Raw genomic sequence first — 25,035 nt, 5'->3', positions numbered from 1 at the left:
ATGTCGGGCTCCCGGTGCATGGAGCCTGCTTCTCCCTCTGCCTATGTCTCTGCCTCTCTCTCTCTCTGTGTGTGTGTGACTATCATAAATAAATAAAAATTAAAAAAAGAATTTAAATTTAAAGCACTAGCTTGTCTCTTGTCTTTTTCAAACTTAAACTTCTGCTCTTTGAGGTTCCTAATCTCTTCTGTAGCCAGCAAATAACACCACTTTCTCTCTTTCTGAATTTGAATGTAATGACCATAAGCAGTTGTGTTTGGGACCTCAGTTTTCAGTAGGGTGAATGCAAGGTATTGAAGAATGGTGAGGGGATCCCTGGGTGGCTCAGCGGTTTGGCGCCTGCCTTTGGCCCAGGGCGCGATCTTGGAGTCCCGGGATCGAGTCCCACGTTGGGCTCCCGGCATGGAGCCTGCTTCTCCCTCCTCCTGTGTCTCTGCCTCTCTCTCTGTGTCTATGGTAAATAAATAAATAAATCTTAAAAAAAAAAAAAACAATGGTGAAGAGTCACTCAGGTAAAATGATGTGGACCAGAGCCAGAGTGGCAATGCCACACCAAGATAGAGGGATGTGGGAATATTTAAGCGATAGAGTAGTTTTGCAAACTTAAAATATCACAGCTAAGAGAAAACAGTTTTTTAGTCCTATTCTTTCATATAGATGTGGAAACTGAAGTCCAGAGAGTATAGTTAGTTGTCTTGCCCAAAGTTGCACACTTAGTTTACCAGTGCAAGACGAGGACTCTATCTCAATGCTTGCTCTACTGCTTCACATCATTCCTATTGTGTTTCATTTGTTCCAATAGTCTTGTGTGAAAAAAAAAACCAGCTTGAGGCGTCGGGCTGGGTCAGTTGGTAGAGCATGAGACTCTTGATTCCTAGGTCATGAGTTCAAGCCCCATGTTGGGTGTACAGATTATTTTTTAAAACATCAGCTTATAACTGATGAAATGTCTTTATTTGGCAACTTTTCTTTTTATTAGTGGTACATTTAAAAATGATGTATCTCACAACTGATAGCATCTTAAACTGGATGAAATACGGTAATCCAGAAGACGTTACCATCCCTCTGCTTGAAGCCCTTTGGCGCTCTTTTGTGAAGTCTAAATGAAACAAGAATATGTACAGCATTTTAGTTTTCAAAGCAATTCCAGTATAATGTAACCCATCGGACCCTCACAATCACCGTTTGGCGGAGGCAGGGCAGGTAGGATGGTTGACATAGGCTCTATCTTGGAGCTGCTCCCCCTGACCCAGGTCATGCACCCTTTCCTGAATGCTGCTTCACAAGAAACCAGCTCAGATTCCAGGCTTTTTCTGGTGGGGAAAGGTTCTGCTCGCCCTAGGAGAAGCGAGAAATCTTTTTGGGCCCTTTCTCCAAAGGGCATTAGCCTCCTGACCCGACTCAGCGGGGGGATGCAGGAAAATCCTCCTTCTAAGTCCACTCCAGTGGGCAGCCGAGCAACCATGTCTGGGCTACGACGCAGGTGTCAACCCAGGAGGCCACTCACCGGCCACTCACCCCTCCGCGCTCCGGGGACGGGGCCAATTCCCGGGGCCCGCTCCCTGCCCCCGCAGCGGGCACTTCCACGCGGACACTGCCTGGTTCTCTGGCCGCTGCCCCTCCCGTGACCAGCCCCTTGGCCTCCTCACCCGCACCCTCGTCCTTGCGCCATAATCTCCGCCCTCCCCTTCAAAGCCCCGCCCCCTGGCCTAGCGCAGGCCCCGCCCCTTCCCATCTGAGGGGCGGCAGGAGGGGGCCTGGAGAAAGATGGCGGTGAATCAGAGTCACACCGAGAATCGCCACGGGGCCATCATCCCTTTTGGCGAAAGGTGCCTGCAGGGGAGCCGGGGGCGGGGAGGGGTGCGGTCAGACCCGGGTGGGGGAGGCCGGCGGGGGGGGGGCTGGCGGCTTGCAAACTCTCAGCCAATCAGGGCCTTTCCCGCCTCTCCCGGGCGTCGCAGGCGGAGCCCCGCCCCCGCCATCGGGGCGCGCGAGGCCGGGCCGCGGGTTAGCGGCTCAGAGGTGGCGGAGGCTCAGGTAAAAGGGCGGGCGCTCACTGGCAGGAGTGGGGTGTCGCGCCGCCCTGCCGGGTCGCGTGCGGCTGGCTGGCTGCCGTTGGGGTGACGGCCGGCGGCCGGGGAGGGGTGAGGGAGGTGGGCGGTGGGTGCGCCCTCCCCTGCTCCCGGGGACGCCGAGGCGGAAAAGGCGGGAGTGCGGCGCAGTCGGAAGGTCCCGCGCTGTGGGGGCGTCGCCTCGCCCTCAGAACCCCCAGGAGCCCCGTTTCTCTTTGCCCCTAAGGGGAGAGGGGAGTGACTGCTCCTACTTTTAAGGTAAAGATGGGGAGCAGACGCCCCAGGGAGGAGGGCGCTCGGGGTGCGCGGGCTCCGCGGGGGCCGCCGCTTGCTCCCCGTGCCGCGTCACACCTCGCCTCCCCGCCGCTCCTCCGCGCCCCCCCGCTCCCGCCCCAGCAGGTCCTACGTGGGCTTCCGTCTGCTCCGCGTGGCCCTCGGTTTCCTTTGCTGTGGGGTCGCTCGCTGGCTGTTTGGCTCCGACACCCGGTGCTCTGTGCCCCGGGGAGACTGCGCGTTCGTCGGGAGGATCCGCCCAGACAGTACCGAGTGCTGATGTCCAGATCTGTTTCCTTTGCTTCCTCCCCCAGAACATGTTCTTGACAGATTCCGGCGGGCGGCGGAGGCTGTACGTCTTCCCTTGTAGTAGGAGAGGATTGTCCTCCGCTCTGAGCGCGGCTCCCTGGCCTGGAGCGCTGTGACCTGTGTGCAGGTGGCTCTGGGCCCTGAAGCCACTTCTGATTTGGTGTTTGGGCATCTTCTCGCTCAGCCTCGGGTCTGTGTGTGTGTGTGTGTGTGTGTGTGTGTGTGTGTTGGAGGCAGGGCATGGAGCATGTTTTTAAAAATTATGACAGAAACACTAATTTTATGGTCCTTTGAGTTGCTTGGTTTTTGTTTTTGTTTTTTTAAGATTTTATTTCATTTATTCATGAGAGACACACACAGAGACAGAGGCGGAGACATAGACAGGGAGACGCAGGCTCCTCGTGGGAAGCCCGATATGGGACTCGATACTAGGACCGGGCGGGATCACCACCTGAGCCGAAGGCAGACGCTCCCCCGCCGAGCCACCCAGGAGCCCTGGTCCTTTGAGTTATCTTGATGGGGTCCATTCTGTGCTCTTGAATGTGTAATCATCGCCAAACACCTTTGCCAGAGCTGTATACACATCACTGCTCTATCTACAATGAGGATCTAGTATTTCCCTTATTTCTCAGGTGGGAAACTGAAACACAGAGAAGCAGGTGGCTTAAAAATCATATGGCTAGTGCATGTGGGAGAGATTTGGTTGGGGATTGGACTTCTCATCAGAGAAGACCTGCCTTGTCAGTGCTCTTTCTTGTATAGAAACTACAATAATGGGACGGCTGGGTGCCTCAGTGGTTGAGCGTCTGCCTTCGGCTCAGGGCGTGATCCCCGACTTTCAGGATCCAGTCCCACATCAGGCTCCCTGAGAGGAGCCTGCTTCTCCCTCTGCCTGTGTCTTTGCCTCTCTCTCTGTGACTCTCATGAATAAATGAATAAAATCTTAAAAAACTATAATTATTTATTATTTTATTGATTTTTTTGCTTAAGCGTTATTGATACAATTATTACATTGGTTTCAGGCGTACAACATAGTGATTGGACGGCTAAGTTATGCTGTGCTCACCATAAGTGTAGGCCCCATCTGTCTACAATTACAGTAGTATTGACTGTGTTCCCTAGGCTGTGCTTTTTGTTCCTGTGACTTATTGAGTCGCAAACTGGAAGCTTGTATCTCCCACTTCCCTTCCCCCATTTTACCCAAGCTCCCAACCCTTCCCTCTGGCAACCATCAGTTTGTTCTCTGTGTTTATTCTGCTCTTGGTGTGTTTATTTGTTTTGTTTTTTTAGATGCCTTGTATGACTGAAATTATATGGAATTCGTCTTTCTCAGTTTGATTTATTCCATTCAGTGTAATACTTTCTGGGTCTATCCGTGTTGTTGCAAATAGCAAGATCCCATCCTTTTTATGGCTGCATAGTATTCCTGTGGGTTTCAGTGTGTGTGTGTGTGTGTGTGTGTGTGTGTGTGTGTGTGTATCACATCTTCCTTATCTAATTTTCTATCATGGCTATTGTAAATAATGCTGCAGTAAGCATAGGGGTGCATATATACTTTCAAATCCGTGTTTTCATTTTTTTTAGGTAAGTATCCAGTAGTTGAATCACTGGATCATATGGTACTTCTATTTTTAATATTTTGAGAAAACTCCATACTATTTTCCACAGTGTCGGCACCAATTTACATTCCCATAAACAGTGTGCAAGGACTCTTTTTTCTCTACATTCTCTCCAACACTTACTTCTTATCTTTTTTATTTTAGCCATTCTGACAGGTGTGAGGTGATATCTCATTGCAGTTTTGATTTGCATTTTGCTGATGATGAGTGATGTTGAGCATTTTTCATGTGTCTGTTGGCCATCTGTATGTCTTTTTTGTAAAAATGTCTATTCCATTCCTCTGCCCATTTTTTGATGGGATTGTTTGGGGTTCTATGGTGTTGATAGAAACAACTTTGAAGAAATAGGTTGAGAAGGAGAAGCTTGGTTGTATTTTGATCTCTCTTGCCTACTCAGGATACACATTTAAGAAATTTGTAACATTGTTACAAATCACATTGTTCTGTGGAGGGTTTTTTTTTTTTAATCCCAGCTGAGAAGTCATAATTGTACAGATAGGACTCTACTGGTAAATAGGGAAGACACTTGAGTTTTCTTTTTTTGACCAATATTCTAAAATTGTGCAGATAGTACCATATGTTTGTTATAGAAAAATTAGAAAAAAAATTTAAATTACCCCAGATTCCAACACCCAGTGCTTTTTTTACATTTTGGTATGTATCTCTCTGCACTTTCCTCCATGGATATATAGGCAACATCCCCCAACCCGAGATTGCTTTGTAATTTGTTTTCCTCACTTACCAATGTATTGGGAATGCTCTCCAGTATCAATATCTACATCATTATTAATCAATGACTTGTATTCCAGTGTGCATGAATGTTTGTTCAAGCCCTTGTCTGAGATGTTCAGGGTATAATTTGTCATTGCTATAAATATTGCTTCAGTGAACACTTTTGAAAACTTATCTTTGCCTACCTGTCGAAATGTTTCTTGGGGATATGTTCCTGAAAGTGTAATTGTGGGATCAGAGGACATAGACTTTTTAATTTATTTTTATTTTTATTTTTTTAAATATACATAGACCTTTTTAAAGATTAAAATGTATTTTTAAAAAATATAAAAATTATGTCAAAATATTTTATATTCTACAAATGCATATAGAAATATATATTAAAAAAAGAAATATATTTTTGCGAAATCACCCTATAGAATTATATTGTTGTGTTCTCAATACTCACAGTGCCAATTTCATTACACCCTTGACAACACCTGGTGTTAAACGTCGCTATCTCTGCCAGTCTGAATAATTGAATCTTTAAAAAAATATATTTTTTTCCTAAGGTTGTTGGGTATTTGTCTTTGATAAATTTGCTTTGTAAATTGTCCCTATTTTTACTAAGTTGTTAATGATATTGTGTTTGTATGTGGTAAAAGAAACACAAAGGAAATTTACCATATTAATTTTTTAAAAAATAGAAATTATATATATATTTAAAGTGTACAACATGATGATGTGATATACATATAGGTAGTGAAATGATTTCTATAACCAAACTAATTAACATATCATCTCCTCACATAGTTAACCATTTTTTAGTGTGATGCATGTGCCTGAAATCTACTCTCTTGGCATATCTCCAGTGTTCAATACACTCATTTTTTTTCCAATACACTCATTAAGTGTAGTCATCATGCCTATAGTATATTGGATCTCTAAACTTATTCATTCTACATGACTACAAGTTTGTACCCTATGACCAACATCTCCCCATTTCCCCCATTCCCTGAGCCCCTAGTAATCACCATTCTACTTTTTGCTTCTATGCATTTGACTTTTTTTTCCTTAAGGTTCTACATATATACCTAAATGAGATCACACAGTATTTACCTTTCTCCGGATTTATTTCATTTAGCACAATATTCTCAAGGTTCATTCATGTTTTAGCATGTGACAGGATTTCCTTCTTTCTCATGATTGAATGATACGTATATAAATACCACATCTTTATCCATTCATTCATTGACCGACACGTAGTTTATGTCTATATCTTGGGTATTGTGAGTAATGCTGCAGTGAACATAGGAGTGCTGGTATCTCTTTGATATCCTATTTTAATTTCCTTTGGATATACACCTAGAAGTGAGATTGCTGGATCATATGGTGGTTCTGTTTTTATTACATTGATTGATATTCATATGTTGAACCATCATATGTTCCAGGAATAAATACCACTTGGTCATGTGTATAATCCTTTTAATATACTATTCAGTTTGCTAGCATTTTTTTAATTAAGATTTTATTTATTTATTCATGGGAGACAGAGAGAGGCAGAAACATAGGCAAAGGGAGAAGCAGGCTCCATGCAGGGAGCCACCCGACGTGGGACTTGATCCCGGGTCTCCAGGATCACGCCCGGGGTGGAAGGCAGACGCTCAACTGCTGCCAGTTTGCTAGCATTTTGTTGAGGATTTTTGCATCAGTGTTTTTCAGAGATGTTAGTCTGTAGTTTTCTTGTGTTCTAGCTTTGACATCAGGGTAATGCTGGCCTCAGAGAATGACCTTGGAAGTGTTCCCTCTTCTGTTTTGGGGCAGATTTTTGAGAGGATTAGTGCTAAGTGTTCTTTCAGTATTTGGTGATTTGTCCAGTGAAGCCCTCTGGTCCTGGGCTTTTCTTAGCTGGGAAGTTCTTGGTTACTGATCCAATCTTTTTCTTACTATTGGTTTGTTTAGATTTTCTTTTTATTCATGAATTAGCTCCTAGGAATTTATCCATTTCTTCTAGATTATCCAATATGCTGGCATACAATTATTCATGTGTATTAGTATTATCTTGTAATTCTTTTTATTTCTGTGGCATCCATTGTAACGTCCTTCCCTTTCATTTCTGATTTTGGTAATTTGAGTCATCTCTCTTTTCTCAATTAGTTAACCTAGCCAAAGGTTTGTCCGTTTCACTGATCTTAAAAACAAACAAACAAACAAACAAAAAAAACACTTAGTTTCACAGGTTGTTTTTTTTTCCCTATTACTTTTGTATTTTCTCTTTTGTTTTGTGTCAGCTCTAATCTTTATTTCCTTCTAGCCTTGGGTTCAGTTTGTTCTTTAGTTTCTGGAGGTGTAAAGTCAGGTTAACTTGAGATCATAAATCTCTTTTATGAATGCAGGTACAGATAGAAACTTTTAACACTGCTTTGTTGAATCCCATAGTTTTGGCATTTGTATCTTCATTTTTATTTGTTTCAAGGTATTTTCCAATTTCCCTTGAGACTTTTTCTTTGACCCATTGGTTATATAAAAATGTGTTGTTTCATTTACACGTTTGTGGATTTTCCAGTTTTCCTTGTGCTATTGATTTCTAGTTTCTTTTTTTTTTTTTTTAAACATCGGAGCCGCGTCTCAGACAGCATTTCCTTTTATTTATTTATTTATTTATTTATTTATTTATTTATTTATTTATTTATGATAGTCACAGAGAGAGAGAGAGAGAGAGAGAGAGAGAGAGGCAGAGAGGCAGAGATACAGGCAGAGGGAGAAGCAGGCTCCATGCACCGGGAGCCCGACGTGGGATTCGATCCCGGGTTTCCAGAATCGTGCCCTGGGCCAAAGGCAGGCGCCAAACCGCTGCGCCACCCAGGGATCCCTGATTTCTAGTTTCATTTCACTGTGATCAGAAAAAGTACTTCAGATGATTTTAATTTTCTTAAAATTAAATTTGTTAAGACTCGTTTTGTGACCTTACATGTAAACCTATCATGGAGAATGTTCCATGTACACCTAAGAGCATTGTTGAATCCCATACTGCACACTTGAAACTAATACAACCCTGCATGTTAATTATACAATTATACTCAATAAAAATAATAAAAGAAATAAAATGAGTCTCTTATAGATAGCAGATAGTTAGATCCTAAATTGTTCATCCTTTGGAAGGTTCATATGTCAGAACCATTTCTCTTTAGCTAGGAACCTACTTACAAATTACAGATAAAAAGTATGTAAAATCTTTGCATATTTAGTATCTGGCAGTTACAGCTCAATGCATTATAAGGACAATAACTCAAATTCAGATGATTAACTATTGGAGCTTGAACTTTTGCTGAGGTTCTAGTTAGTGCTGGAGACAATAGTTTTGATATCCTTAGCTAAATGGTGCTGTGATATTTCATTTGCAGTTTTCACCTCTTTTTTAGAAATTTGTTGTCGCATTATAACATCTACCAGCATGGTGAAAATTCATTCTTTATTTCACTGTACTATACTTTAACTGAAATTTTGAAGTCAATATGCCATCCTTGTAGGACAGTGGTTCTCAGTCTGGGATGATTTTGCCTCCAGGAGACATTTTTGCTTTTCACAATTTGGATGGGGGAGGGGGTGGGCTACAACTGGTATTTGGTGGGGAGAGAGGCAAGGGGTGCTTCCAAACAATCTACAAAGCACATACCACCACAACAAATAATTATCTAACCCAAACAGTCAAGGTTGAGAAACTTCATGTATTAGATGCCAACCTAAGGATATGACAGAATGAAATTGCAAACAGTACTACCACCTCCTGAATATTTCAACGTGTCTAGAGCCAAATTTATGTCCATACTTCCCAATAAACTTATTTTTCTGACTTCTCTATTTCTTTGGAGGCAAAGATGACCTTTGATTTCTCATGACTTTTTTGTTTCCCAGATCTAATGAATTACCAAGCTCAGGGGCTTCTTTCTTCACGGTCTTTTAAATTTAATTAATTGATTTATTGAGGTTTTACACTTAATATATAACCCCCCCCCTTTTTTTTACTGAGGTAGAATTCACATAACATGATATTTTCCATTTTAACCATTTTAAAATGTACAATTCAGGGATCCCTGGGTGGCGCAGCGGTTTAGTGCCTGCCTTTGGCCAGGGTGCGATCCTGGAGACCCGGGATCAAATCCCACGTCGGGCTCCCAGTGCATGGAGCCTGCTTCTCCCTCTGCCTGTGTCTCTGCCTCTCTCTCTCATTCTGTGTGGCTATCATAAATAAATAAAAATTAAAAAAAAAACAAACAAAAAACAAATAATGTCTTTGTCTAGTTAACCCAATGTATAGGCTTCCTCAGGGCAGTTACTGCTTATTTCATTTCTTCTGTTCACAGAAGAACATATGGGTCATACTTACTTGTTTTTTTGCATTCCTCATATTTTTTATTGTAATTGAAAACTGGACATTCTGAATGTTATAATGTGGCAACTCTGGAAATCAGATTTTCTCTCTTCCTCAGGGTACATTGTTGCTGCTTGTTGTAGTTATTTGTTTGTTGGTTTAGTTTAGTGGCTTTTCTGAATTGTAAAGTTTGTTCTCTGTCATGTGTGGCCACTGAAGTCTCTTTTATGTTAACTTAGTAGCCAATTAGTGATTTGACTATTTCTTTATATATCTGAACCAAAAAAAACCCCCCACAAATCTCTCAGCCTTTGCAGATGGAGTCTGCCTGTGTGTTTGGAATGGGTTTTTATCACCCAGCCAGGCAGTTTACAACTCTGTCTTAGCTTTCACTTCCTGCTTGAGCAGAGCCTCATTATCAACCAGAAGTAAAAGTTTTGGGCCTTCTCAGTTTTCTTCTTCTTCTTTTTTTTTTCTTCTCAGTTTTCTTCTGAGCATGAACCCAGCCCTGGGCCGATATGCATGTGGCTTTCTAGATTCCCATGAATATATCAGAGCTTTTCAAATTCTTTATTCCCCAAAACATCTCATTCCCCAGGCTTTCCTCCCTAACTTTTCAGTTTTGCTTGTTTGCACTAAAGGTCATCCTTTGCCCCGGACAGCAGCAACTAATACTCTTTTTGTCAAATGTACTCTAGGTAGTCACCTCAGTCCTGGGAGAGTTCTGAATTAGGCACACAACTTTTGAGCCAGTGTTTCAGGGAGCCACCAGACAAGTTAAAACAACCACAATTCTTTGAGAAAAGATGTGTTCTGCTCCCTTTGGTGTTTGGCACTTATATTAGGAATGTGGGTTATTTTTAAGGCTTTTGTCAAGTCAGGGATTGGAGGATGGTACCAGAGTAAGTGAAAGTGTCACAAAGCTCTCTTACTGAAACTCAATTTTTCTTGATTAAACATTCTCTTAGTTACTATAAGATTTTGATTAGATTCCAGAGTTCTGGACTTAGTTTTAGAGTTCCCTAAGTTTTTTTAAAAAAATTATTTATTTATGAGAAGGAGAGAGAGAGAGAGAGAGATTGAAGGCATAGAGGGAGAGGGAGAAAGTATCCTAAGAAGATTCCTCACTGAGTTTGGAGCCTGATCCCACAACCCTGAGACCACAACCTGAGCTAAAACCAAGAGTCCCAGCTCATTTGACTGTGTCACCTAAGTGCCCTTGGAGTTCCCTGTTTTTCCTGACATTTTTGTGGGCATCCTGTATTTTCATTGTGTTTTTAAAAGCCCTTTTTATCAACACACCATCACCCCAGTTCCAGTTCTTATCACTGCAGGTAGGGCTATTTTAGGGATTTTTTAAAAAGAAATCTCCACACCCAATATAGGGCTTAAACTCAGAACCCCCAAATCAAGACCTCCATGCTCTACTGACTGAGCCAGTACAGCACCCCTTAGGGATTCTTAAAGTGATACCTCTGATATACCACCATCTCCTTGATCATGTGACTAGCGTGCTGAGACAGCTGCAGCTCATAGTTTCTCCATGCCTGTTTTTTTTCTTTTTTTCTCTTTTTTTTCTCCATGCCTATTAAATGGTTTTTCCAATTCTAGTTTCACAATGGCTTTCCATCTGTATCTCACTATTTTTCCACCTTCACTTCCATCTGTTTTGATGAATGCACACAAATAGGCTGCTCCCAAGTGTACAATTTGCTTTCCACTGTGTACCTCCATTAATGCTGCTCTTGCACCTCATTCATGCTGTTTGCTCCCCATCTGGATTGTCCTCTACCTTTACCTCTGCCTACTGAAACACTATTCATATCCTAAGAATCGACTCACACTACAACTTTTCTATAAAGTCATTTTTGATCACTTCAACCAAACCTAATCTCTCATTCCACTAAATTCCTATGATATTTTTGTGCCATTAATGTTATACATGTCATGTTACTGCTTGCATTATTATCTGTATTCATGTTTTCATCACCCATTGCCCCCATTGCCACCCAGGTACCCCAATACTTATTCATTCTTTCCATAAATATTTATTAGTACCCTCTATTTGCTAGGGCTAGTGGAAAGACATTGTCCTTAATGATCATTAGTTAGAACATTGAACAAATAAGCACATATATATTATAATAATTACTAAGAAAGAAAATAAACCCAGTAGGATTCTGTGAGCGGGAAGAGGATGAGTTCAAGCTTCTCAGGTTAAGAGTGAAGGGGGAACATGGCAGGTAGAGGGAACAGCATGCCAGCGGAATCTGGAGTACTCTGTGTTCCTTACTGTCTCTATCAGAGTCAGAGAAACATTTCCATTACCACAGTGTTTTACACTTACTGCACATGAAGAATAAGAATTAATGAGTAAATATTAAGAAGAAGGTAAGTCTGATAAGAAAAAAACAACCCCAGGGCGTCTGGGTGGCTCAGTTAAACCTCCAACTCTTGGTTTCAGCTCAGGTCATGATTTCAGGGTCCTAAGGTCAAGCCCCAGATTAGGCTCCCCACTCAGCAGAGAGTCTGCTTCTCCTGCTCTCCCTCTGCCCCTCCCCCTGCTCGTGCACTCTGTCTCTAAAATAAATAAGTAAATCTTTAAAAAAAGAACCCAATGAGCAGCCTGGGTGGCTCAGCAGTTTAGCGCTGCCTTCAGCCCAGGGCATGATCCTGGAGACCTGGGCTGAGTCCCACGTCTCCCTGTATGGAGCCTGCTTCTCCCTCTACCTGTGTCTCTGCCTCTCTCTTGTTTCTATCTCTGTGACTCTCATGAATAAAATAAATAAAATCTTAAAAACAACAACAACAACAAACAAACCCAATGATAAAAAGGGAGAATAAGTATGAATAGTCAGGGAGTAAGATCATTTAAATTTCTTTCTATTTCGATAAAATAATGGTAGTAGCAGCAGCAGCTAACATTTATTGAGTTCTTGCTATGGGCTGGGAACCGTGCTAAAAGCTTTATGTGTGTCATTTTCTATAACTTCTAAATGGTGTCGTTAATCTGCTTTCTTTTCTGCAGTGTCTTGACGCAGTGTCAGGATGTGGACCTCTCCTTCCCACGGCAACCAGAGGGATGCAGTCTCTTCAATGGTACAAAAAGGGGAACACTGTTTCTCACTTCATACCGGGTAATTCTACTTCTACTTTGATCTGATTAACCACACATTTGTTTTTCCTAAATTGGAGTGAGGTTAAACATTGATTTTCTTTTTTTTTTTCTTTTCTTTTCTTTCTTTCTTTTTTTAAACATTGATTTTCAAAGTGTTTTAAAATATCCACACTTTAGGGCAGCCCGGGTGGCTCAGCGGTTTAGCACTGCCTTCAGCCTAGGGCCTGATCCTGGAGACCTGGGATCGAGTCCCCGTGTCAGGCTCCCTGCATGGAGCCTGCTTCTCCCCTGCCTGTGTCTCTGCCTCTCTCTCTCTTTCCCTCCTGTGTCTCTCATGAATAAATAAATAAAATATTTAAAAAACAAACATTCACACTTTACAGTTTTCCATATTGAGGAATATAAAAGAAAACAGGTAATGGTTCTTCATTAGGGCAGGACGTCAAAGCAATCTTGACCTTAGAATTGCTCTCCTGTGTCTCAATCCATGGACAACCTGCATTCTTCCTCCAAAATTTCTTTCCTCTCCTAGGTGATCTTCGTGACTTCACATGCAGTCAACGACCCGATGTTTTCTTTTATGATGCCATTTGAGCTGATGAGTAACTGTACCATTGAACAGCCAGTTTTTGCTGCCAACTTCATTAAAGGAATCATTCAGGCAGCTCCAGATGGTAAGTGATCCCCCTCAAAAGTGTACTTTTTTTCTCAAAAACTTCCAGAGGTTTAAGATTCAGACCTGGCTCATGCTGGAATTCAAAGAAAGCTGCCCTGCTCCTTTGGGTAGTGCTTCTCTCTTTGTCCGGGGCAGTCCTTCTCTGACAAATGGTGCCAGCATCTTAGTGAGTATGTGCCGTTTCTTTTCCCAGGTGGCTGGGAAGGACAGGCTACTTTTAAATTATCCTTCAGAAAAGGAGGTGCCATCGAATTTGCCCAGTTGATGATGAAAGCTGCTTCTGCTGGTGAGCAATGCTAATAAAGATATTAACCCTTGGGGTTTTGAGGCCTGTGGAATTGGAAGTAGGACTGTCACTCAGTTGAGACTTTGGCCTCTGTGGTCAGGCAGTTGGTAACTGCACATGTATTCAGCAGGCATTCCCTGAGCCTCCCTACTATGGGATGGGTACCATACCACATGCTGGGAACAAGATTATTCAGTCCTTCCTTGTCTTTTTTTTTTTTTAAAGATTTTATTTATTCATGAGAGACACAAAGAGGCAGAGACATAGGCAGAAGGAGAAGTAGGCTCCCTGTGGGAAGCCCTTTGCAGGACTCGATCCCAAGACTTCGAGATCACAACCTGAACCAAAGACAGATGCTCAACCCCTGAGCCACCCAGGTGTCCCAATCCCTCCTTGTCTTAAAGGAGTTTACACTCTACTGGGAGCTATACTCAGACACCTAAATAAATAAGTTTACCTGATAATCTTTTGTCTATTTAAATGCTAGTCTCATATATCATTAAGTAGTCTCATTTTCAGATCAGGGAGGCCCAGTTTCCTGAGCTCTTTTTCCTCTGTAATGCCTTTTTGTCTTTTCTCCTCTCTGGGTTTGCCTTTACTTCACTTAGGTTTAGTTCCCTCTTCCATGAGAAAAGGGAAGAGGTATTGTCAAGCCATACAGCACTGATCTAGTGTATGTACCAAAGAACTCTTTCAGACTTTGAATACAAATTTTATGGGGGACCTGGCTGGCTCAATTGATAGAGCAAGTGACTCCTGATTTAGGGGTTGTGAGTTCATGTCTCATGTTGCATGTAGACACTACTGAAAAAAAAATCCTTTTATGATATATTTTTATTTAATCTAGCCTTATTTCATGCCCCTATTGTCTCACCTTTTGTACTACAATCTGACTGGACTGCTCTCTGCCTTTTCTCTCATCTCTGAGCCTTCATGCTATTTGTTCTATCTGGGTAAATGTATTTATTTATTTAATTTTTTTAAAAAAGATTTTATTTATTTATCCATGAGAGACACAGAGAGAGAGAAGCAGAGACACAGGCAGAGGGAGAAGCAGGCTCCACGCAGGGACCCCCATGTGGGACTTGATCCTGGGTCTCCAGGATCATGCCCTGGACTGGACCGAAGGTGGCGCTAAACCACTGAGCCACCCAGGCTGTCCTATTTATTTAAAATTTTTATATATATATATATATATATATATATATATATATATTTTTTTTTTTTTTTTTAATTTACTCATGAGAAACACAGAGAGCGAGAGAGAGGCAGAGGCACAGGCAGAGGGAGAAGCAGGCTCCATGCAGGGAGCCTGACATGGGACTCCATCCTGGGTCTGCAGGATCAGGCCCTGGGCTGAAAGCAGCGCTAAACCGCTGAGCCACCCGGGCTGCCCTGTTTATTTAATTTTTTAAGTAAACTCCCCAACATGAGTCTCAAACTCATGACCCCAAGATCAAGAGTCATATGCTCGGGGATCCCTGGGTGGCGCAGCGGTTTGGCCCCTGCCTTTGGCCCAGGGCGCGATCCTGGAGACCCAGGATCGAATCCCACATCGGGCTCCCGGTGCATGGAGCCTGCTTCTCCCTCTGCCTATGTCTCTGCGCCTCTCTCTCTCTCTCTGTGACTATCATAAATAAATAAAAATTAAAAAAAAAAAAGAGTCATATGCTCTACTGACTGAGCCTGCCAGGTGCCCTGAAATTCTTCTATTTGGAATGTTCTTTCTCCTTCTCCCTTGCCTCTACCCCCAACTCCAATCTAGTTGAGATGAACATAACCTAGTTGAGACAGACATATTCAAATATGCCATAATAGAGGCATTGACAAAGTTCTGGGGACACACAGAAGGATGGAATGCATTTTTCTAGCTCAGGAGACTGACTTGGATCATGATACTATAAGCAAGGTTTAGAATATAAGAGACAGTCTAAATTAGAGAGGAAATGAGTTCAATTTTAGATACAATAGTACTGACATTTATTAAATGGTTACCATATAGCGGGCAGTGTTCCAAGCCCTTTACATGGGTCAATTTATGTAATTTCACAAAAACTTGTGATGTAATCATTATCCCCAGCTGATAACAGGGGAAACTGAATCAGTGATAGTTATACAGTTTCCCAAGGCTATACAGGTAGACAGTGGGAGCTAGAATCAGAACCCTACACCTGGGCAGCCCTGGTGGTGCAACGGTTTGTCGCCACCTGCAGCCTGGGGTGTGATCCTGGGGACCCGGGATGGAGTCCCACATCGGGCTCCCTGCATGGAGCCTGCTTCTCCCTCTGCCTGTGTCTCTGCCTCTCTCTCTCAGAGTCTATGAATAAATAGATAAAATATTTAAAAAAAAAAAAAGAACCCTACACCTGCTCTTTCTCTTTTTTAAGACTTTTTATTTTGAAAAAAAATCATATCTATGGAAAAGTTGCAAGAATATTACAACGAACTCTCATGGACACTTTGTCTAGATTCACTCATTATTAACACTTTCCCACATTTACCTCATCTTATTCTTTCTTTGCTTTGTGAGTAAGTCACAAAGATCACTTGCATTCCTAAGTATTTGAATGTAAATCTCCTAGGAGCAAGGGTATTCCCTTATCCACCCCCAGTCTACTTATCAAATTCAGAAACTTTAACATTGAAACAATGCTATTGTTTAATATACAAATTCAAATGGTTAACCTATTAGGTTCCTGATTCTAATAGCATACCTTTTTTTCCAATCAGGATCTAATTCCTACACATCTAATTTACACAATTAGATTACACATTGGCTCTAATTACACGTAGAATTTAGTTGTCCTATTTCTTTGGTTTCCTTTAATCTGGACTCAATCTTTCTTTGTCTTTCTTGGCATTAAAATTGTATTTATTTATTTATTTATTCATTCATTCATTCATTCATTCATTCATGAGAGACAGAGAGAGAGAGAGAGAGAGGCAGAGACACAGGCAGAGGGAGAAGTAGGCCCCATGCAGGGAGCCCGAAGTGGGACTTGATCCCTGGACTCCAGGATCACACCTTGGGCTGAAGGCGGTGCTAAACCACTGAGCCACCTGGGCTGCCTGACATTAACATTTTAAAGAGAATACAGGTTTATTGTTTTATAGAATGTCCCTTAATTTGGGTTTGTCTGTTTCCTCATGCCCAGATGCAGGTCATGCATTTTGGCAGGAATACTAACTATATAAGTGACGTTGTATTCTTTGGATACTCTTAATCCCTGCATCATATTAAATGTGAGGTACATCGGAATGGTAGAGGCCAGTGGATGTGCAGCTCAAAACTCCAAAGATGAGCTCTATCTAGAGACTGATTTGGATGGAAATCTTCAGTGCACAGGTCATCTCTGGAGCCATGTGAGTGATTGGCTCATTTGATGACTGAAGGATGGTATTCCAAGGGTTCTCAACGTATCAGGGATGGGTAGGGAGAGGTGACCATAATGAAGATTGCAAAGGAGCTGAGGAAAGTAGGAGGAGAATTGAGTGAGTTTATTATCCCAGAAATTAAGGAAGGAAAGTTTCAAGCATTACTGAGTGGTCATCTGTCAGCTGCAGAGATGTTTGATTAAATGAAGACTGAAAAATGTGCATTGCATGTGGAAATTTGAATTTGTTGGTGGTCTTAAGAGAGAAATGCTAATGAAGACAGGTGGCAGAAAAGCCATATGTAGGAAATTGAGAAGCAAAAAAATTTTTACTGTTACCTTTAACTGCAAAGATATGAAAGCCAAGGAGTTCACATGATGTACCCAGCCAGCAGCTCTTTGTTGTCCAAAGGGCGGACAGCATCTAGAAGCATGACACTGGATAACAAGGTGTCCTGGCAGCCAGAGCTTAGTTATGTGGAACCCAGAGTCAGGGGACACTTGAAGTCCAGTTCCTCTTTGCTACAGATGTCTGCAGAACTCAGAATAATTGCATACTGGGTCTTGAATTTGCTCTTATGTTTGGCCTTAGGTGTGAGAGTCTTCCCCCCGCCCCCCGCAAGAGTCAGGGCTTGTGAGATGGGCTTCCTTGAGGCCTTTAGAATTAACTGCCCATCATGCTTCATGATCTGATTCTTTGGCCCTTTGCAGAAGTCTCTTCCCCTCTGCAGAGCTGACTTGTTGGAGCTCTTTGATTAGTGTTTTTACTAAATATATATGGAGTACCTATTGTGTGCCAAACACTATACGAGATGAGTGAAAGCACAACAGTGAACAAGGCATACATAGTCCCTTCCTTTGTTAAACTTACAGTCTAGTAAGAGTCATGTAAGAAATAAGCAAACAGGGACACCTGAATGGCTCAGTGTTTGAGTGTCTGCCTTTGGCTCAGGTCATGATCCTGGGGTTCTGGGATCAAGTCCCGCATCAGACTCCCTGTGCGGGCCTGCTTCTCCCTCTGCCTCTCTCTGTGTCTCTCATGAATAAATAAATAAAATCTTAAAAAAAAAAAGAAAGAAAGAAAGAAAGAAAGAAAGAAAGAAAGAAAGAAAGAAAGAAACATATAAGTTAATAGAATAATTTAAATGGGAAGGATACCAATAGGATATTAAAAAGGAGGATAACAGGGATAAAGAGGACTTTAGAATTACAGTGAATTAGATAAGATAATGCTAGTTATTGAAGCAGATAACCCCCCAATTATCAGTAGCTTAAGACAATAGATAGTACTGCTTATATAAAGGACAATCAGCAGGGGTGAAAGGGGTCTCTGTTCCATATAGTCCTTCAGGGACCCAGGGTGATTGGGTCTCTGCCATCTTTAACCCATGGCTTCCACACCCTCTCTGAATAGCCAGCAAAGAGGGAAAGAGTAAAGATTTCACCTGGGAAGCTTGCATGGGCCAGACCTGGCTGGAAGCAGCGTACATTACTTCTGGTCATATGCCATAGGCCAAAAATTAGTGTGATAGGCTGATAATGGCTCCCAAAGATATATCCATGTCCTAATGCTCAGAATCTGTGAATGTTCCCTGGTTTTGTAATTAATTTAAGGATTTTAAGATGAGGAGATTACCCTGGATTACCCAGATGTGCCCCAAATGCCATCACAAGGGTCCTTATAAGAGAGATGCAGAGGAAGATAAACAAGAAGTGCTTTCTTTCTTCTGTATCACATTGCCATTATGTTGGTCTTTAATGGATGTACCATGCCAACTTGATAGAATCTTCACTTGGAAATGTTTTCTGAATATTTATTTTGGTAAGTGCTATGCTGGGCCGTGAGTAAGCACAGGCTAATAAGACACAATCTCTGCCCTCAAGAAGCATACAGATCAGGACAAGGAAGGTGTATATTTTTTATCTTGTATCCTGGGAGCATTGTTGGACACACATGTAAGATGATGGTTAATACTCTATTAATTATTTGGTTGATAGCTGCTGTACATCTGACTTAAAAGAATTTAAAAATCCCTATTTTGCCAAACTTGTCTTCTCAGCCGCCAGAGGAGTTCCACTTGGAAGTGTAAATTACTGGTTCAGCACTCCAGGACTGTATGTAATTACTGGGCAGGGGGGTGTGATGTGCACCCCACAGATGCCTTGTCCAGGTAAGGATGCCAGGGAAGTTCTTCTTGGGAGGTAGAAAAGTATGCCAGGGGCTCAGAGATGCATTCATTGCTGGTTTGCCTCCAACTCTGTTGCAGGAGAAACAGGAGAGGTTTTGGGGAATTGGAAAGTGGTTGAGTCCATGTCTTCTTTCTAGACTGAAGCCCAGTGGCAGGGCAGCAAGGGACTGGGATTCAATTTCAGGCATACTTTTAACTGGAAGGTATACATATGGAGCGTACCTGGGAAACTCCTGTTAGTGGGAACAATGACTTCCTGCTTATAGCTTGAGCAGAAAAAGTGTGCTCTTGCCCACCTCCCCCTTCCCATGTCACACAGGCATAGCCATCATGCTTGAGCCATGCCCTTCAATCTCACTGAGGACTCCAGCTTTATGTACCCTTTAACAGTTGTGCCTGTCTGCAGTGATTCTCAAACGTGGTCCATAGCCTATTGGTGGGCTACAAAGGGTCTCCTAAAAGGCTGTCAGCAGGTCCCCAAATGCAGCCCTTTCTTGGGGTCTCCTTGGAACATGACATATGTGTCTATCAGCTTTTTGTTTTGTATACAACAGATGTCACAAAATTACATCTTTATAGTTGTGTGCCTAAAAACATTATCTAATAATTCTTTTAAATGCACACTTGTCTTTTTTTGAGCTTTTATATTTGAGTTTATTCTTCACTTAACTTTTAAAACACTACTATAGTTGAATATTAAAACAAAAACAATAGCAAGTAGTGAGCTATGATTATAGTCCTTCACTCATCCACTACTGCATATAAAATGCCAGCAGCAGTGTTATTCACCGGCCCCATTAAGAAGTCTGACACTGAACACCACCCCTAGGATGATGTTCATCATCCTCATATGCTTCCCCATTGTAATGGCACCGTCTCTCCTGATTGGGATCAAAGTCCACAAGTTCTACCTGGTCCATTTCATCAGTCTCTTCTACTTCCTTCCTCTCAGGTAGGAGTTTTTCCAGCAAAGAAAGTTTTTTTTTTTTTTAATGGAAAGTTTTGTTTTTTTTTTTTAAATTTATGATAGTCACAGAGAGAGAGAGAGAGAGGTGCAGAGACACAGGCAGAGGGAGAAGCAGGCTCCATGCACCGGGAACCCGATGTGGGATTCGATCTTGGGTCTCCAGGATCGCGCCCTGGGCCAAAGGCAGGCGCCAAACCGCTGCGCCACCCAGGGATCCCCGCAAAGAAAGTTTATCAGGAGAGAGAAAGCCGTTCTCGGGGAAGTTTACCTTAAATTCGATGATTAGGCGACCCTTCTCATATGGTCTACGATAAATTGGCATGCTTTCATTTAGCACACACTTAATATCCCCATGCTTGACAATCTGACCTGGATGAGAGGTGATGACGATGGTTCGGTTGTCAAGAGTAGATATTGGCTTTTGAAAGCCACACAGGGCTTCAACCAGCTGTATATCCATACACATGAAAAGATCTTCTCCTCGTCGAGTGAAAACAGCATGGTCCTTCTGATCTAAAACAATGATAATGTCTCCTGGTTCCAGTCCTGGTTCTTGGTCTCCCTCACCATGGAATGTTATCTTCTGGCCATCTTTCATGCCTTTGTCAATATGCACTTCTAGAGTCTTCTTCTCTTGAACTATCTTCCTTCCATTGCAGCTTTTACATCTCTCTTTAGGACTGATCCGTTCCCCATGGCCCTGGCACTCCATGCACACAGACTGAATTTGCTGAACCATTCCAGGTCCTATCTGATGAATTCTTATTTGCATTCCAGTACCTCGGCAACTGGGACAACATTCGACTGCTCCTTTCTTACCACCTCGGCCTTCACATTTATCGCAAATCACATTCTTCTGCAGAGGTAGTTTTCTCGTTGCGCCATTATATAGATCTTCTAAGGTTACTGAGAGCTGATGTACATTTTTACCTCTCCGTTCTCTCTGCATCCTGCCTCCTCCTCCAAAAAACGTATCAAAGATGTCCATGGGGGAGCCAAAACCACCACCAGCTCCACTTTCTTTAATTGTCTGTTCTCCTCTGTCATATAATTCCCTTTTCTTTGCATCAGAGAGCACTTCATAAGCTTGAGAAATCTGTTTAAACTTCTCTCCTTCATTTGGATTCTTATCAGGGTGGTACTTCAAGGCCAGTTTTCTGTAAGCCTTTTTCAATTCCTCCTGGGTGGCATTGGGTTTGACCCCCAAAACATCATAGTAAGTGGTTTCTTTCACCATTTTCTACAGCCGGTGAGAGGGCTGAAGCCGGTGTGGGGGAGCGGGAAGGAGCGCGTTGCTGGGCATAGCTCGGGCAGCCGCCGCTCCTCCGTGTCTCACCGAGCATTCTGGAAAGTTCCCTGCACACTTGTCTCTTAGAGATACCTGGGTGACTCAGTTGATTAAGCCTCTGACTCTTGGTTTCAGCTCAAGTTGTGATCTCTGAGCTAAGATCGTGCCGTGTAGGGCTCTGTTCTCAGCTCAGTCTTTTTTTTTTTTAAGATTTTATTTATTCATTCATGAGAGACACAGGGAGAGAAAGAGAGAGAGAGGCAGAGACACAGGGGAGAAGCAGGCTCCATGCAGGGAGCCCAACGTGGGACTCATTCCCGGGACTCTAGGATCACACCCTGGGCCGAAGGCAGGTGCCAAACCGCTGAGCCACCCAGGGATCCCCTCAGCTCAGAGTCTTCTTCAGATTCTTTCCTCCTCCTTCCCTTTCCCCTTCTGCTCCTTCCCCCACTTGCACATTCTCTCTAATCAATAAATAAAATCTTTAAAATAAATAAATGCATTAGTCTCTTAAACTATGTAGAAAACAAAAAAATGGAATTACAAGCCATTGTTAGAATAATATTAGCTTTCATAATTGTCCAGTGATTTACCTTTACTGAGATCTTTATTTCTTTACATGACTGCACATTAACTGTCTGGTGTCCTTTCACTTCACCCTGCAGGATTTCCTTAAGTATTTCTTGCCCTGCAAAAATGAACTCCTTCAGCTTTTGTTTATCTGGAAACATCTTGATTTCTCCCTCACTTTTGAAGGAATTTGGCCAAATGGAGGATTCTTGTTTGACAGTTTATTTCTGGCCTCTAAAGTTTCTGATGGGAAATCTGCTAATTATCTCATTGAGGATCCCTTGTATGTGATGATTCACTTCTCGCTGTTTTCAAGATTCTGTCTTTTGAAAATTTGATTAGAATGTACCTCAGTGTGTCTTTTTTTTTAATATTTATTTATTTATTTATTTATTTATTTATTTATTTATTTATTTATTCATGAGAGACACAGACAGAGAGAGAGGCAGAGACACAGGCAGAGGGGGAAGCAGGCTCCCCATAGGGAGCCCGATGCAGGACCAACCCCAGATCACGGGATCATGACCTGAGCCGAAGGCAGGCGCCCAACCGCTGAGCCACCCCGGCATCCCTCAGTGTGTGTTTCTTTTTTTTTTTTTGAATTATTTATTTATGATAGTCATACAGAGAGAGAGAGGCAGAGACAAGGCAGAGACATAGGCAGAGGGAGAAGCAGGCTCCATGCACCGGGAGCCCGACGTGGGATTTGATCCCGGGTCTCCAGGATCGCGCCCTGGGCCAAAGGCAGGCGCCAAACCGCTGCGCCACCCAGGGATCCCTCAGTGTGTGTTTCTTTAACTTCATCTTACTTGAAGTTCATTGAGCTTCCTGGATGTTTATATTTCTGTTTTTCATCAAATTTGGGAAGTTTACAGCCATTATTTCCTCAGATATTTGCTCTGTCCTTTTTTCTGCTCCTTCTAGGACTTCCACAGTGGTATGTCGGTCTGCTTGATGGTATTCCACAGGTCCCTCAAGTTCTGTTCACTTTTCTTCAGTGTTGTTTCTGCCTCTCTGTTCCTCAATCTCTACAGTTTCTGTTGTCCTATCTTTGAGTTGATGGATTCATTCTTCTGCCTACTCAAACCTAAATTTGAATCCCTCTAGTGAATTTTTAATTTCACTTACTGTACTATTCAGCTCCAGAATGTCTTTTTGGTTTCTTGTTATGTTTTCCACCTCTACTGAGACTTGTGTTTGGTGCACACATCATTTTCTTTACTTCCTCCGCATTTTCTTTTAGTTTTTTGAGAATCTTTAAGGCTATCCTTTTAAAGTTTTTTCTAATTAGCCCAAATATAAATATGGATTACCACAATATGGCTTGATAGTTGTCCATTCGTTGACTCAGTTAAACTACTTTGGGAATATAGCTAAGGAAATAAGTAAAGCCCGGGTTTGTTGTAATCTGAATTAGAAAGTTGGAAACAGGTGCCTCAGGGGCGCAGTTAAGTGTCAGACCCTTGGTTTAGGCTTAGGTGGTGATCTCAGGGTCCTAGGATAAAGCCTAGGATATAGCCCAGCTTCCACTCAAGACTTCCTCCCTCTCTCTCTGCCCCTGACCCCCTCCTGTGCTCAAGCTCTCGAGTGCTCTCACTGTCTCTCTCAAATAAATAAAATCTTTTTTTAAAAAAAAAGTTGGAAACAACATACTCTCCTATAGCAGGGGAATTAAGTAGCACCTATCCATATGATAAAATATTGTCTAGCTTTAGTGTATGAAATATGTTAATAATACAAAGAAATTTTTTATAATGTTAGATGAAAAGAGCCAGATAAAAAAATGCATGGGTGTTATGATCATGATTATATAAAAATATTAACAGATCCTACAAAGAAATACACAAAAATATGAAGTTTTTGTCTCTGAAAGTGGAATTATAGATGACTTTTAAAGTTCATCTTTTCTCTTTCCCAAATACATATTTCTCATATTACTTTCTTCATAAACAAATGTGTTAGGTAACATATATATTTGAGCACAAATATAAGTAATGTAGAGATATAACTGTAGGGTTATTTTTCTTTTAATTTGAACCCCTCTACAACAGGAAATGATAAAGCCTTCACCTGGTAGTGGCTGAAGGATCTGGTTTTAGCATTGTTCTGCCTGAATTCTATTCCTGTGTCAGTTTGCTTTTTCCTCCTTACCTATTCCTTGTCCACTCTAAAAAAGAATAACTGAATTTTTTTTCCTCCCAGCATACCCATTTGTTGTCTATGGACCTCCACAGGCAGGATATGGACCCCCAGAGGTGGGATATGGACCCTCACTGGCAGGATATGGACCTTCACAGGCAGGATACAGATCCCCACTGGTGGCATATGGACCCCCACAGGTGGGATATGGACCCCCACAGGGAGGATACGGACAACCACCTGGAGTATATGGAATCCTGCCTGCAGGATATGGAGCTCTACCAGCTGGGAATGAAGCTTCAGCATCTAGAAATGAAGTCCTACCAGCTGCAAATGAAGCCCCACCTCCAAGATATGAAGTTCCACTTGCTAGAAATAGAGTTGGGTCTGGCAAATATGTGGTACCTCAGCCTTCTCAGTATGACACTTCTCTTCCCCCTGCCTCATCTTCTGAGGCCCGTCCACCATCTTCTCTGATATAACCCTTGAAGACTCACCAAGCAAAATGGCACGCAACAATTGAATAAGGATAATAAAGCAGACTCAGGTATGTGAGTAAAAGTGTGTCTGAGGTAGTGTGGCACCCTGGGGAAGGGCAGTGTTAGGGGGAGGATGAAGCTTTACTTCCATTCCTAGACTTTGCAAGCGGAGTTAACTCTTGATTAGATGGGCCAAAGGAGAAGTAGAATTAGAGCTAATTCTCCCATAATTTGGTTGACATTGGGCTGCATTTTTCAATATATGTGAGCGTGGAAAAAGCTTCCTGCCTTTCTTTCTTCCTTCCCTCATTCAAGAAACATTAACACTCAAGTTGAACACTTAATTGTTTTTCATAGCATTGTTTATATTAGTAAAGTATGGACCAACCTAAATTTCCAATAGTGAGAATTTCATAAATCATGGTGCATCCATACACTGGAATATTATGTGGCCATTGAAAATGATATTTGGATGTGTAGGGTAAAGCTTCTTTAAAAAGGTAAAACAATGAAACAATAAAAGAAAGCAGTGATAAGTTTGAATATATCAAAATTTGAAACTTCTGTATGACCAAAATTAAAAGATAGGAGAA

At 42.1% G+C, this 25,035-nt stretch overlaps 2 protein-coding genes across 4 annotated transcripts; one reads left to right on the top strand and one right to left on the bottom strand.

Moving 5' to 3' along the window:
- Positions 1-1,767: 1,767 nt before the first annotated feature.
- Positions 1,768-24,445, top strand: WBP2NL (WBP2 N-terminal like). The gene is made up of 8 exons (XM_055329420.1): positions 1,768-1,829; positions 1,962-2,037; positions 2,660-2,697; positions 12,385-12,493; positions 13,007-13,148; positions 13,344-13,436; positions 18,871-18,981; positions 24,027-24,445. The coding sequence occupies exons 1-8, from the start codon at positions 1,768-1,770 to the stop codon at positions 24,443-24,445; spliced, it is 1,050 nt and encodes a 349-aa protein (XP_055185395.1).
- Positions 19,665-21,261, bottom strand: LOC129511817 (dnaJ homolog subfamily A member 1-like). Of its 3 annotated transcripts, none has more exons than XM_055328896.1 (3): positions 20,567-21,261; positions 20,201-20,335; positions 19,665-19,981 (listed from the first exon to the last, which is right to left on the bottom strand). In XM_055328896.1, the coding sequence occupies exons 1-3, from the start codon at positions 21,201-21,203 to the stop codon at positions 19,797-19,799; spliced, it is 957 nt and encodes a 318-aa protein (XP_055184871.1). In that variant the 5' UTR covers positions 21,204-21,261; the 3' UTR covers positions 19,665-19,796. The 3 variants fall into 3 exon arrangements, with proteins under 3 accessions (XP_055184871.1, XP_055184872.1, XP_055184870.1); XM_055328897.1 differs by having other exon boundaries at positions 20,897-21,261; XM_055328895.1 differs by having other exon boundaries at positions 20,201-21,261.
- Positions 24,446-25,035: the final 590 nt, after the last annotated feature.

This window comes from Nyctereutes procyonoides, unplaced genomic scaffold (genome assembly GCF_905146905.1).
Source record: "Nyctereutes procyonoides isolate TBG_1078 unplaced genomic scaffold, NYPRO_anot_genome, whole genome shotgun sequence".
Taxonomy (NCBI): domain Eukaryota; kingdom Metazoa; phylum Chordata; class Mammalia; order Carnivora; family Canidae; genus Nyctereutes; species Nyctereutes procyonoides.
Note: the sequence above shows the minus strand (reverse complement) of the source record. Positions and strands in the feature narration are given on the sequence as shown.

Coding starts and splice junctions, on each gene's coding strand:
- WBP2NL (XM_055329420.1), top strand. CDS start 1,768: ATGGCGGTGAATCAGAGTCACACCGAGAATCGCCACGGGGCCATCATC. Junction 13,149..13,343: donor CATTCAGGCAGCTCCAGATG/GTAAGTGATCCC, acceptor TTCTTTTCCCAG/GTGGCTGGGAAGGACAGGCT. Junction 18,982..24,026: donor CCCACAGATGCCTTGTCCAG/GTAAGGATGCCA, acceptor TTTTCCTCCCAG/CATACCCATTTGTTGTCTAT.
- LOC129511817 (XM_055328895.1), bottom strand. CDS start 21,203: ATGGTGAAAGAAACCACTTACTATGATGTTTTGGGGGTCAAACCCAAT. Junction 19,982..20,200: donor GAACGGCTTTCTCTCTCCTG/ATAAACTTTCTT, acceptor ATTAAAAAAAAA/AAAAACTTTCTTTGCTGGAA.